Source organism: Buteo buteo, chromosome 7 (assembly GCF_964188355.1).
Source record: "Buteo buteo chromosome 7, bButBut1.hap1.1, whole genome shotgun sequence".
NCBI lineage: Eukaryota > Metazoa > Chordata > Aves > Accipitriformes > Accipitridae > Buteo > Buteo buteo.
Window position 1 is genome coordinate 19469073 of NC_134177.1, and position 15429 is coordinate 19484501.

General features: G+C 40.1%; 1 protein-coding gene across 6 annotated transcripts in view; it reads right to left on the reverse strand.

The window, feature by feature from the left end:
• Positions 1-614: 614 nt before the first annotated feature.
• The window catches only part of RHBDD1 (rhomboid domain containing 1), a 61158-nt gene continuing 46343 nt past the window's right edge, over positions 615-15429 (reverse strand). For all 6 annotated transcript variants that reach the window (XM_075031833.1, XM_075031832.1, XM_075031836.1 and 3 more), the window contains one exon: positions 615-7862. In XM_075031833.1, the coding sequence (XP_074887934.1) occupies positions 7828-7862 (35 nt within the window). In that variant the 3' untranslated portion in view covers positions 615-7827. The remainder of the gene's footprint in view (positions 7863-15429) is intronic.

Consider the following 15429-nt stretch of genomic DNA (forward strand, 5'->3'; position numbering starts at 1 on the left):
ACTTCTCTGAGAAGAGGCTGGTACAGCAGAACTGAGATGCTCTCCCCAAAATGGTTCCCCTGGCACCAAAATGTCAATTTAAAGGGGGCAGGACATGGTTTGATCTCGCTTACAGCCTGTATTGAGAACAGTATTTCCCCCTACACTCACCCAGCACAATCTGTCCTGCTGTGGTGTGGAACACGTATGAATAGTTTTCTCAGTATTTTAAAGGGCATTTTTCCCCCCTTAGGAGAAATGGTACTGCCAGGAAAGAAGCATACATACACAAAACGACGTATTTTGCCTGTGCTTAAAGACAAGACAGAAAAGGGAAAAGAATTTTAATAGTTAAACATACTGTTCTTTCACCGCATCTTACCTCTGGACTGCAAAAAAAACCTATTAGCAGTAATGTTAGGTCATTCAACCATTAAATTTCAAGAATGTGCCTATTAACAAGTCTGCTGATTAGGATTAATTAAGAGGGTGGAATTTCTTACATGGTACCTGATCACACAGTTTAGAGGAAGTATGAAAAATTCACAAGAAATCACAGCTCCTGCAACAAAAGAATCAAACTTCAGATGCTAAAATATTTTATATAAAACTGCTTTTTCTTAAAGAGTCCTTACCTTATGTAGAGTTAGGCAGGCACTAAACAGTGTCAGAAAATACGCGATGTGGAATACTCATCTATATAGATTGCTCTTAATTTTTGTCCCTGAAGAGACAAAGTGCAACAGAGCATATGTTAGGAATTCATCTGCCACTTACATCTACCATCATCAGTGCTCTGAAACCTAAACTGATGGGGGTTTTTTAATGGTAAAAATCCTACTAAGAAATCGTTCTGTTAATAAACTTTCCAAAATACTTTAAGTACCAGAACTTTCCAATAATCCGATCCCCAAACTTCCTCTAAATTCAAAAGAAACAAAATTAGTCCAACATAATCAATCTGCCCTCTCAGTATCACAACTCTTTGTTTCTAATAATATGGTGGCAGCTCTGTAATTTAAAATATACAGCTTATTAATTACTATAATAAAAAAGACAGTTTTAAATGTAAAAAAATATTTATTTCAATTTTATATACAAAAAAGTCAAAACAGCTGAACATTATTTGTACTGACATTTTTTGTGAATATTTAATGGAAAGTATTTCTAACCTCGCTTTACAAAAACAAGTGCTTTTAAAACTGTAATCGTGTTTTTGATTTTACTTATTCTTTTCAACTGACTAGTGGCTAATCCCGTGGTTTTAAATAATTAAAATAACAGAGCTTAACAGCCACAGTAGGTTACAATGAAACTTTTGACCAGAGCATTAAAAGATTAGTCTGAGAAACCAATGCTACTTCCTCCTCATTTACATCTAATTATTACCCACTGAGAACAATATGCAAACTGTATGCAGTTTTTTGATAGCTACTTTTAGTGAGCATAGAAAAATCAGCTAAGAGTGTCTGCTATTTTATTCTATGGCTACTGAATATATAGAGAAGCAACCAAGACGAAGAACACAATAAAAATAAGCATTCCTTATGTACTAAGTGTCTTAGAATCTGCCAGAAGACTTTGCATAATATTAACAGTGTTCTTCCACTACCTGAATGAGTCTATCCACATAGCAGCTGTGTATTTCGGCTCTCAGAACCTTGAGCCACGTATCTGGCGTAACAATATTGTGCTGCTTCTTGGCATAAAAATCAACAATAGTATAAGAAGGATGGTGAAAATGAGAATGGCACAGGAGAGAAAGAACAGCTTGTGCATTTTTCATCAAACAAAAGCTTAGTTACAACCAGAAGGTGTACTCTTTATTTAAAGAACATAGTAAAAAAATTAGCTTCAAGATTTTTTTCTGTATGGAAAATAAAGGACTATGTTTTTACATTCAAACTATAACTCCATAGGCAAGTAGACTTTATAAAGCACAGACTGGTGATCACATGTACCTCAAAAGAAACCAGTGAATTGCTCATCCTAATGCTCTACTAAATTAGTGCTGAAGTGATTCCAACATGTCCTGGTTTCAGCTGGAATAAAGTTAATTTTCTTCTTAGTAGCTGGTACAGTGCTGTGTTTTGGATTTAGGATGAGAAGAATGTTGATAACACACTGATGTTTTCAGTTGTTGCTAAGCAGTGTTTATACTACATCAAGGACTTCTCAGCTTCTCATACTGCCCTGCCAGGGGAAGCTGGAGGGACACAAAGAAACTGGGGAGGGACACAGCCAGGACAGCTGACCCAAACCAGCCAGAGGGGTATTCCATACCATATTACGACATGCCCAGTATATAAAACTGGGAGGAGTTGGCCAGGGGGCACCACAGCTCGGGGATCGGCTGGGCATCGGTCAGCAGGTGGTGAGCAATTGTTTTGTGCATCACTTGTTACGGATATTCTATTATTATTTTCCCTTCCTTTTCTGTCCTATTAAACTGTCTTTATCTCAACCCACGAGTTTTACTCCCACCCCCCCGCCCCGATTCTCTCCCCCATCCCACTGGGGGGGCAGGGGGGAGTGAGCAAGCAGCTGCATGGTACTTAGTTGCTGGCTGGGGTTAAACCACAGCACAACAGTCCTGTGCCAAAGGCCAATCATCAAATTATTCTTGTGCAATCACACCTCTTCAGGACTGAAAACAGTTACAGATGAGTGTCCCCAATTTCAGATGAATTTCTGCTATTATGAGGAAAAAAAGCCTGTGCAATGAGTAATTTTGGAGCGATACTAAAACAAAAAACCTTCAGGTTCATTAGTTAACATTACTGAATAGGCAGATATGCCAGAAGCCAGACAGGCACTGTGTGACAAGCAGTGAAGTGTAGCATCTGTCCTAAGTGACAACTGACCTCACTGGTCTCTTTCTGGAAAACAAAGAATTCAAGGTAGCCTATATTTAGGCAAGATCTCCATAAGTCTGTGTGGTGGGTTGACCCTGGCTGGAGGCCAGTGCCCACCAAAGCCACTCTATCACTCCTTCCCTCCTCAGCTGGACAGGGGAGAGAAAATATAACAAAGGGCTTGTGGGTCGAGGTAAGGACAGGGAGAGATCACTCACCAATTACCATCATGGGCAAAACAGACTCAACTTGGGGAAAATTAACTCAATTTATTACCAATCAACCAGAGTAAGGTAATGAGAAATAAAACCAAATCTCAGAACATCTTCCCTCCACCCCTCCCTTCTTCCTGGCACAGCTTCACTGCCAGAGTCTCTACCTACACCCACCGAGGCAGCGCAGGGGGATGGGGAATAGGGGTTACAATCAGTTCATCACATGTTATTTTCTGCTGCTTCTTCCTCCTCAGGGGCAGGACTCCTCACACTCTTCCCCTGCTCCAGCACGGGGTCCCTCCCACGGGAGACAGTCTTCCATGAACTTGTCCAACATGGGTCCTTCTCATGGGCTGCAGTTCTTCACAAACTGCTCCAGCGTGGGTCCCCTGCAGGGTCACAAGTCCTGACAGAAAACCTGCTCCATGGGCTCCTCTCTCCACAGATCCACAGGTCCTGCCAGGAGCCTGCTCCAGCGCAGGCTTCCCACGGGGTCACAGCCTCCTTCGGGCATCCCCCTGCTCTGGCGTGGGGTCTTCCCCAGGCTGCAGGTGGATATCTGCTCCACCGTGGACCTCCCTGGGCTGCAGGGGGACAGCCTGCCTTCCCCACGGGCTGCAGGGGAATCTCTGCTCCGGCGCCTGGAGCATCTCCTCCCCCTCCTTCTTCACTGACCTGGGGGTCTGCGGGGCTGTTTCTCTCACATGTTCTCACTCCTCTCTCCGGCTGCCATTTCTGTCTGTCCCAGCAACTTTTTTTTCCTTCTTATATCTTTTATCACAGAGGCGCTACCACTATCACTGATTGGTTCGGCCTTGGCCAGCAGCAGGTCTTAGAGCCGGCTGGTATTGGCTCTGTCAGATACAGGGGAAACTTCCAGCAGCTTCTTACAGAAGCCACCCCTGTAACCCCATCCCCCACTACCAAAACCTTGCCACACAAACCCAGTACAGTCTGCAAACTCTTACTGCTGCTACTGGATAACAAATGAGATATAGAGAGAGAAATAGTAGAATCTCTAAAGCTGCATGAACAGCATACAGAATCATAGAATCTTTTAGGTTGGAAAAGACCTTTAAGATCAAGTCCAACCATCAACCATGCCCACTAAACCATGTCCTGAAGTGCCTTGTCTACAGGCTTTTTGAACTCCTCCAGGGATGGGGACTCAACCACTTCCCTGGGCAGCCTGTTCCAATGCCTGACAAACCCTTTCAGTAAAGAAATTTTTCCTAATATCCAACCTAAACCTCCCCTGACACAACTGGAAGCCATTTCCTCTCATCCTATCTCCAGCCACCTGACAGAAGAGACCAGCACCCACCTCACTACAACCCCCCTTCAGGTAGTTGTAGAGAGCGATAAGGTCTCCCCTCTCTTCCTCTTCTCCAGACTAAACAGCCCCAGCTCCCTCAGCCGCTCCTCATAAGACTTGTGCTCCAGGCCCCTCACCAGCTTTGTTGCCCTTCTCTGGACACGCTCCAGCACCTCCATGTCTCTCCTGTAGTGAGGGGCCCAAAACTGAACACAGGACTCAAGGCACAGCCTCACCAGTGCCGAGTACAGGGGGACGATCACTGCCCTGCTCCTGCTGGCCACACTATTCCTGATACAGGCCAGGATGCCGTTGGCCTTCTTGGCCACCTGGGCACACTGCTGGCTCATATTCATCCGGCTGTCAACCAGCACACCCAGGTCTTTTTCTGCCGGGCAGCTTTCCAGCCACTCTTCCCCAAGCCTGTAGTGCTGCATGGGGTTGCTGTGACCCAAGTGCAGGACCCGGCACTTGGCCTTGTTGAACCTCATACAGTTGGCCTTGGCCCATTGATCCACAGCCTGTCCAGATCCCTCTGTAGAGCCTCCCTACCCTCGAGCAGATCAACCCTCCCTCCCAACTTGGTGTCATCTGCGAACTTGCTGAGGGTGCACTCGATCCCCTCATCCAGATCATTGATAAAGATATTAAGCAGAATGAGGCCCAACACGGAGCCCTGGGGAACACCACTTGTGACCTGTCGCCAACTGGATTTAACTCCATTCACCACTACCCTCTGGGCTCATCCAGCCAGCCAGTTTTTTACCCAGCAAAGAGTACACTTGTCTAAGTCATGAGCTGCCAACTTCTCAAGAAGTATGCCATGAGAGACAGTGTCAAAGGCCTTGCTGAAGTCCAGGTAGACAACATCCACAGCCTTTCCCTCATCCACTAGGTGGGTCACCTGGTCATAGAAGGAGATCAGGTTGGTCAAGCAGGATCTGCCTTTCATGAACCCATGCTGGCTGCGCCTGATCGCCTGGTTGTCCTGCACATGCCATGTGAGCGCACTCAAGATGAACCGTTCCATAATCTTCCCCGGTACCGAGGTCAAGCCAACAGGCCCGTATAATTCCCTGGATCCTTCCTCCAACCCTTCTTGTAAATGGGCGTCACACTGGCAAGCCTCCAGTCATCTGGGACCTCTCCTGTTGACCAGGATTGCTGATAAACAATGGAGAGTGGCTTCGGCAAAGACCTCTGCCAGTTCCCTCAGTACTCTTGGATGGATCCCATCTGGTCCCATAGATTTGTGAGTGTCCAGACAGCATAGCAGGTCATTAACTATTTCCTCCTGGATTACAGGGGGTATATTCTACTCTCTGTCCCTGTCTTCCAGCTCAGGGGGCAGAGTACCCTGAAGTTAACTGGTCTCACTATTAAAGACTGAGGCAAAGAAGGCATTAAGTACCTCAGCCTTTTTGTCATCTCTGGTGGCAACGTTCCCCTCTGTATCCAACAAAGGATAGATATTCTCCTTGGCTCTCTTTCTATTGTTAACATATTTGTAAAAACATATTCTGTTGTCTCTTATGATAGTGGCCAGATTTAGTTCTATCTGAGCTTTTGCCTTTCTAATTTCCTCTCTACATGACCTAACAAGATCCCTGTACTCTTCCCAAGTTGCCTGCCCTTTCTTCCAGCGATGATAAACTCCCTTTTTTTTTCCCCCTGAGTCCCAGAAAAAGCTCCCTGTTCAGCCAGGCCGGTCATCTTACTCAACAGTTCGTCTTGCGGTACATGGGAATAGCCTGGTCCTGAGCCATTAAGGTTTCCTTCTTGAAGAATGTCCAGCCTTCCTGGACCCCTTTGCCCTTCAGGACTGTCTCCCAGAGGACTCTGTCAACCAGTGTCCTGAACAGGCCAAAGTTTGCCCTCCAGAAGTCCATAGCGGTGGTTTTGCTGACCCCCTTCCTTACCTCACCAAAAATGTAGAATTCTATCATTTCATGGTCGCTAAGCCCAAGACGGCCTCCAACCACCACATCTCCCACCAGTCCTTCTCTGTTTGTAAACAGTAGGTCTAGCAAGGCTCCTCCCCTGGTTGGCTCACCTACTAGCTGTGTCGGGAAGTTATCTTCCACACACTCCAGGAACCTCCTAGACTGCTTGCTCTCTGCCATGTTGTACTTCCAGCAGACGTCCAGAAAGTTGAAGTCCCCCACGAGAACAAGGGCACTTGATTCTGAGACTACTGCCAGCCGCTTGTAGAACATTTCATCTGTCTCTTCAACCTGGTTGGGTGGTCTATAACAGACTCCCAGCACGATATCTGCCTTGTTGGCCTTCCCTCCCATCCTTATCCATAAACACTCAACTTTATCATCACAATCGTGAAGCTCTGTACAATCAAAACACTCCCTAACATAGAGAGCCACCCCACCACCTCTCCTTCCTTGCCTGTCCCTTCTGAAGAACTTATAGCCATCCACTGCAGTACTCCAGTCATGGAAGTCATCCCACCATGTTTCTGTGATGGCGACTAAGTCATAGCTATATATATATAGCATATACATGATACAATTTCCAAGCCTTCTTTAAAGGGGAATTAGATGCTTTGAAAAAGTATAAGTTACTAAATAAATATATTCTTTGTATGGCATATTCACCTCCCTCTTCATAAAACTCCTAACATGTTATTTCAACTCTAAAAGGAAGCTTTTTATTTCAAACATAAATATTAAGAAAAGCTTTAGGAAATAGTAAGTAGTTACAACTAATTTTTATCACATACAAGCTCTAGATAAAATAGCATGTTTTAAGGAAGACTGCAACACTAAGGTGTATTAAGTAACTCCTTAGGGTAAGAATAGCTGCAACTATTTTTTCACACAGTTTGCAAGACTGCTGAAAAGCTTAAGCCTGGTCTCATATGATATAGCTGTTGTCATCAAAGCAGTCTTTTCAAGTGACATTTCACATGCCAATTCCCAAAACAATTGGTCATCATGAACAGAGACAAGTTTGTAAGGAAAAATTGCATAGTTTTATAACTGTATAAAAACAAGTAATGTTTTCATCTGTGATCAATGAAGAAAACCTGTTGTCTAGGAATACCAGCAGTCAAAAAGCCAAGGAATTCTTTTGCGTAGCTTCAAGAACTTCAGAAAAAAGACAGTTTGGTAAAAACATCAGTTGTCTTCCATATTTAAGGTGCATTAGGATGGAGACTGCCAAAGATCACATTTTGATTCCTGTCTCACACTTTTTATGCATGTTCCAATTTTGAGCCTGAACTCACAGAAATCCTCTGTAGTTTTGCAACTAGTAATAAAAAACTGGAAAAATATAACAGCAAATCTGCATATTACAAATAAATCTGCAAATATTTTCATAACTCAGAATAACACTTTACAATTTACATCAACACCTGTCAATTTCATTGTCTCTCAAACCTACAAAGCCTTTGCCTTCTTATTTCCTCTTCTGAATGCTGCTCAGGTGGAAACCAAAAACCATAGGGTCACTGCTCATTATTATACACTGCTCCACCAAAATCTGCAAGATACAATGAAAAACAACTGTTATTTTGTTCTGTAATACGAGAAAAATGCACATATATCCTGTAATCCAAAGCATCACAACACAAAGGAAACAGGGACTTGAATGTTTCCAATTCCGATGGTTTCAGGGCAACCACAACTTCCAGCAACTGTTCTTAAAGACACTGAAATAAATAAAACCAAAACCAACCAACCAAAAAAAACCAACCCAAAAAACAAACCACCAACCACTACCAAAAGAACACCCAAACATCTAACAAGTATTAACCTGGGAGTTCACATTTTTCACAATCCCTACTTTACACAGTAAACTCCAGATTGTTAAACTACTTAAACATCCCCAGTAGTTACTTTTGGCAAAATAAGCTTTTGTTTTTGCTTTTAGTAATGCAGTCCAACACGTGCTAACCCATACCAGATGCACATACAACTCCCATCCTTAGTTGGCACCAAGCAATTTCAGAAATAAACTACATGTGGCAGCTCCACTACAGAGAACTGTAAGCAAATTAATCTGAGCAGAAATAGTACATCAAGACTGAGGATTGTCTTCCCTGGCACCCCAAGAGAAGACAAGAACAGGCTATTCCAGCAGCTCTTCAGAATTCACATTAAGTCACCGAGCAAAGAAACAATTAAGAGGTGGTGGTTACACACCACCTCAACTGAAGGTCTCTGGGAAAAAAAAATGAGAGACTGCCTTCTAAGCATAGGTACAGTGTTAAAGATAAGCAAATTAGTTTTAAAGATAACACAACAGTCTCTGTAACATTCAGTATTTTTTTAAGCTTTCACCTCAGGATCTCATTTAAATTAGCAAAAGTGAATATGGAAAACCAAAAGTAAGTATTGTACTATCATAGTCATTTTCAAGATGAATTTCAAGTACAGCTGTATCCCGTATCAGAAATTGTTTATAACAAACACATTACGCCTGTTTACATGACATGAAGTCAGGCAGTCCAGCTTAAAGACCCTCTGTTAGTTTCTTATCCAATTACAATTTCAGTTTGTAAAGTACTCACCAATAAATGCACAGTTTTGTGAAAATATTAGAACATGTTCATAATTTTCCGTTTTTGCTTGCCAAAAAGTCAAACTCTTTGAAAATACTTCCAGAGATAACTATAGGTGCTCAAACTCTGATAGGCAGCAATGTTAACATAATTGTTTATAAAATAAGATGCACTATTTAAAAGGATTTTTCAAATTCGTATTAACATGCAGGAAATTAATTTAATGTATATTTTAGTATTTTATCTTCAGCTTGTCCCTGTGCCTCAACTTGCTAGAGACAAATTTAACAAATATTTAATCTGTTACTCTGCCTCTGAAAACGCTATGTCATTATTTGACAAATATTGTTCAAAATATTATAGAAAGCTAACATGTATTGGAAGTCAAAGAGCTTGGCACAGGTAACATTAACTGCAGTGCTTCTCAATTTTATTCTTAAATCCAAGAACAATCTCCTTGTCTAAAAAAACCCTAGTTAATATAATCTGCAGCATGGGCAGAACAGTTTTCATTAACAAAAAAATATGAAGCTGAACTAAATGTTCATTTACTACATTTATTTTCCCTCATTTTACTTTGTTTCTAATACAAGAAGGTTTGTTTGAAAAGAAAAGACACATAGTTGTTTTACTGTGTCCTATTGACCACAAGCTGAGAAAAAGCACTGGCTTACAGTATTTTGTAATCCAATGAATATTCATTTAGAAATTAAAAACCCCAATAGCTTCAAATTGGAAGGCATAAATCAAGGTGGTCAGTAGAAATCAGATCCTTTCATAATAGTGCAGAAATATGTCTAGACAAAAAATTTAAAAGGCCTCAGAAAGCTGAATAAATCTTTTAAAGTCAGTATTTATGAATTGGAGACACATACTGGAATACAAATGAATATATCAATATATTTATCTTATCATCTGTGAGTAAGTAAAGAAATTGTTAAATAACACTGAATTCATAACATTCTCAACGATGTTTATGTTGTCATGGCAAGAAAATTAATGAGAAAAATCACTGATTTTTAATTTTTTTTAATGGTATGTAATATCTGGGGTGAATAAATGGAAAAGAAAATCAGCAAATAAAGGGCTTTTCATGTGTTGTTTATATAGTAACACCAATTAAAATGCCTAGTATTTTCCTTATATATTGACTTTTGATGGGTATACTTTAAATATAATTATTAAAAACAGCTGAAAGATATAGATTTTGATATATGAAGAGTAATATAGTCAAGACCCTGATTGTACAAATGGCTGCACCATACATGGTCAAAACTGCATTGTAATGCTGAAGTTTGATATATATTTTTTAATAATCATAATTGAGAAAACATCTGCATTTTTAAAATTATTTTTCTGTAGTGATATTGTCAAATATCAAGGTTTCTCACTGAAACATTTATTTTTCTATATAGCATCCTTGGTTAGTTTTTATCTAAGAAATCAGACACCACTTATACAGTTGAGTACTGCCAGAGTCCCCATAAAATATGCTCAACACAAATATAAATGTGCTTTAATAATCACTAGAAATCAAAAGAGATGTTTAAAAAAAATATGCAAAATGCTTCTTTATATGTTGACCCAAAAATAAAAGACTGACAATGTGTTTTGAAACGCTTTATGTTCAAGAAAATATATTACTTTATGTCAAACAAAATGGTGAGGAGTGAAGTTGTCTGGATGTGAAGGTTTAAATACAAGTATTTATGTATGTATGTGTATTTTTAAATTATCCTTTCACTCAAAATAGTTCTTTGACACATTTTTTTTAATTACAATAGAAATATTAATGAAATATTAATGAAATAAAACCTTTATCTAACCAAAATATTTATAAGCCACAGGGTTCAGAAATAGCAATCAGGCCACTGCTAGTACTGAAACAACACCTGGACTTCCATGCAAGAAATGAACACAATCTTTTCAACACATCAGCAAAAAACTTCAGGACTAATTGATTTTAAGACTATATTTAAAGTATTTAAAAAAACCTGCAGTAACACCAGATGATAAACAAAACCACGGGATATAGTACAAAAAAGTTAGAATAAAATACTAACCCTTACATTGCATATTTGTAAATTAATTTTATTGTGAACTAGAACTGTGTTCTGTGAATATGGAAGACTGAGACCCTCCACACCTTTCCTGTCACTCGAGGAGGGGTGAGGGGAGTGGGGGGGTGTTACTAAAGTTTACAGTTATAGGACTTTGGACCAAAACAAGAAAATCACTGTAATTGCAACTGGTTTAACTAAACCTGTATTAGTGTAATACAGATAAAGCTTTAATAAACTTAAACATTTTCAGCCACATGTTAAATAAATATGCTTATCATGCCTAAAATACTTACTGTAGTTAGGCATTACAGCACATCACTCTGCAACCTATAGTCCCCCATAGGCATAATGTATAATGCATTAAGCATTGGTTCAAAGGTTACCCAGCATGTCAAAATCAGAAATTTGATTATTCACAGACACACAGTCTGAAATGAAGGTGACAGCACTGATTTTCCTCCCTTTTTAACATATTTTTTTCCCCACTATGAATGAGCAAGCATCTCAGCTGAGAAAAGTGAGAATGTTTTGCACTCAGCAGAGCAGAGTCGCACACAGCTCATCAACTTGGACTGCCAGTGCTGACACTGAGCGCGTTTGCCCATTCTCCCTTCCTGGTTTTCCTTCAGCACCTGATCTACGTCAAGATTTACATGAGGAAGTGCTTGTATAGTAACCACGACAATTTTGGAAAGAAGGCTGTAAAACTATTTTTGCTGACACATGAGATGATTCTTACTAGTTAAAAAAATCCAACACAGATTTGCAGATTGTTACTCAAATTTGCACCCTTTTTCTTGGATACAGAAAAATAATAACAATTGAGCAGAAGCATTCTCAAGTCAAAAGATATAATTAACCAGGGGAATCCCTCAAGAAACAAGAGAGTTTGTTATACTTTCTTGGTTCCAGTCAAAGTTCCAAGTTTTGGAATCAAATTACAGGCATGTTCAACACAGTCATTTTAAAAATGCAGCTGCCCGATCTGATAATGCAGAAAGAAAAATGTATTTCATATGAGACTATTAGCCACACCCTACTGGCTATTGGAGACTTTGCACTGGAAGTTTTGCACCCAATATTGGTTCTTCTGATTCCCAAGAAAAACTTTTGGTTTATATCTTAAGTTCTATTAACTGCTTTAATTTTTATAATTAACAAATTGCAAACAAACAACTATCTCAATTCAGAAATTCTGACTCAGCGGATACTCATTGCCTATCAAGATCTCATTGAATGATACTTCTGGTTTAGAACGAGAAAATATATTCCAAATTCTATACAGAGACAGCCCATAACAAACTCAACCAACAATAAATGCAAGGAGTTAGGACTTTCTTAGTGGATATACGTCTTTCAAATGAAAGACTTAACTCTGCAATACACATGTATTTCAGTTCTGTTCTCATGCAATTCTGGGCACTACTGAATTACAACAGCTGATAATGCCCAAAACTTCCTTAGAGACTTTATGATAGCAGAAGGAAACTTAATAAATGTTTCAATGTGCCCTACAGATTCATATTTGAGGTGAAGTAAACTCTGAACTTCCATTCATCACCAAACTGATGCTGAATAGTTCAAGTTACTTCTAACAGGTCATTTGCAAGTAAAAGATTATTTCAAATTAAGTACTATCATACTGAGTACTTTTAGTGGACAATCAGGAGAGCAACAGATTATTATTCTTGTTCATTCTTCAATTAAATCATGTTTATTTTGTTAAAAAGAAAAATTGATGAAAACTTGAATATTCAAAAAATTTTGGCTTCTGTTGCTATACCCATTGCACAGTATATTGGAAAAAAATAAGGCATAACCACAGAAAAAAAGTCTTTAATTTTGTGTTTATTCTTCTATATGCTGTGGATATTAAAAAAGCACAGGCAGCTATCACTACTGGACAAACAGCAGGAGTTTCTACTGTGACCATTCACAGCATGCTTTATATCAAATCACCAACACAGTCAATCTCCAGAAGTGCCCTATCCACCAGAAACTAATTCTAGTCACAAAAACAAATGTTAGAAACAGAAGAGAAGTCAACAAAGAGGCATGAGTTCATCTGACCTAGGCTTAAGCCTTATCTTTTCCAGAGTTTCACATTTGAAGCATCATTTTGAAAGATGTAATCATCTTGTAGTAAAAAGCAAAGAAGCTGGAGAGCATTACACACCAAATTGTTTTAAGCAATATGGAGAAAGATGCTTGAGGAGCAATTTAATAATCAAATAATAGAACTTATAACCCATGCAGATCCATAGGTTTTAGTAAAGGATGCTCAAGATGACAGCTGCAACTGGGCCACCGCTTCTCTCCTCCTTTAAGAAACAAAACAGAAGGAGAGAAGGCATATATTAGCTTGCAATATTAAATTTACGCTTTCAATCGTGCACCTCAGACTCCATTATCAAGCAAGAAGGTGATTAATAGCGCGCCTTAGACCCTTGTGCCGCCCCTGGGCGGGCAGGCGGCAGGCGCCGGACGGGTGCCGCAGCCGGGCCCTGGGCCGCAGCTCGCGCACGCGGCAGATGGCAGCGGAGCCACGCAGGCCGCCACAGAAACGAGGACAAACTCCAGCCAGCAAAGTATTCCGCCTTGTAGGCGGAATTAGGGTTATTTTGAAACAGATGGGCTCTAGTGAAGCTGCTGCACTGAATATTATAGAGTTGTTTATTGTCTGGCTGGTTTGAAACCCAGGGATTATTTGCCAGCATCTAGCAGTTTCTCTGTCACATGAGGTTCCATTAAAAGGAAAGCAAAAGTGAAAGCCACTAGAATACATATATATACTTTTTTCTTTACTAAACCAGTCCTAAATTCAGAATTCAACTTGCTATCGTATACAGTGCTTTGCAGCAAAATGTGTCCTGACAAGATGAACTGCATAACCAACATCTCAACCCTGAAGCTGAACAGCTAACACAGCTATCTTCTATACAAGGATCCTCTACATTTTGCCTATCTTAAGTAAAATTTGTCTAGTGTTTTTCTCATTTTATACATCTGCAATACAATGCTGTCACCCTTGGACATGCACAACACCCTCTTTGAGGCTTTTCACTGTAACGGTGATGAGCTCAAGGCCCCCTGCCCCAGATCTTTTTCACACATTCTCAGCACTTCAAGTACTAAAATACAATCACAAGATGCATAATCTAGAAGAGCAGACAGGAAGAGCTGAAGAAACTAACATCATTAGTGACAATAATTCATCACTTAGAATATTTTGGTGGAAATAGCAAGCCTCCAAATGTGAAGAAAAGCATCAGTTTTTCCAGTATCAGTTGATACTAGGAAAAAAAAATTTAAAACCAACAACAAAAACCCAAACCCAAAGACAACTCCTGTTTCCCAAAGAAAGCACACAGGTGAAAGGACATACACAACATCAATGGAAATAGAAGTTCTAGCTACATCAGTGTAACATAATTCAGAACTGCTCTTCTGAATATGACATGTGAACCTCCAGCCAAACTCACTGCAAATGCAAGCAGACCACTCCACAAAGCAGCACACAGATTTCACAGAAACACCGGTGACTGATCTGGCTGTGGCACAGCAAGCCTTGCTCAACAGCAAAGCAAAACTTATGCAGCCAGCTGGCAGTACAAATAAGCCATCCATTTAGTCTTCACCTATACACTCCCCTCTAATCCTCAACAACAGATGTAAGGACAATTTGAAACATGCCATCCTCTCAGTGTAATAATAATACCTGTAGAATATGAGCGAAGTCTGCATTTTTTGCTCCTCTGCATGAAATGTGCCATAAGGAAGAAAAATCAGCCGGTCATCTTACAGCTGAGCCAAACAGACAAAATCTCCACAGGGAGTTTTAGTTCTGTTTGTAGTACAAGCACAGAAGTGTTACATCAAACACACTCACTTCGTTTTTCCTCCTCTCTGAAGTAATGGCCTTAGTTTTAGGTTAGATAATACAATTTGCAGGAGACTTTCTGTAAGCTTCAGGAAGAATTTATCAAGCTACCAAACTGTGAAAGTCTGACTGGCAGAAATAGGCAATTAGGTCCTTGATAAATACTGATGCTGCTAGATAAAAGAAGGTGAGTGTAGCAAATAAGTAGCGATGGTATTACGAAGCAGCTCGTCTGTATTTCTTTTTCATGCTAGCTTTAGTTATGTTAAAGAAGAATCTAGAATATTTCAGCTGAATAGCTTACAACTTTCAGTATCACTGTCTGCCCTGGCACCAGTGAATGTGGTACCCATACCAAAAAAAAGCACACTATACAAACACTTACATACCCATACAAAAACCAAACACTTCTCATTTCCAAAAACCTCTTTCTTTTGTAGAAGCTTTGCTGTAGAAGATAATCACAGACAAGCAATAAGCTCTTTTCAACACAGTGAGTACCATACAGCTAACCAAAAAGTAGAGCGCCCTGATCTGGATGAAAAGACTGGTCTGTGCCAAGAGGAGAGCCCTTGACAGGTGCCTCAGATACTATCATTTCAT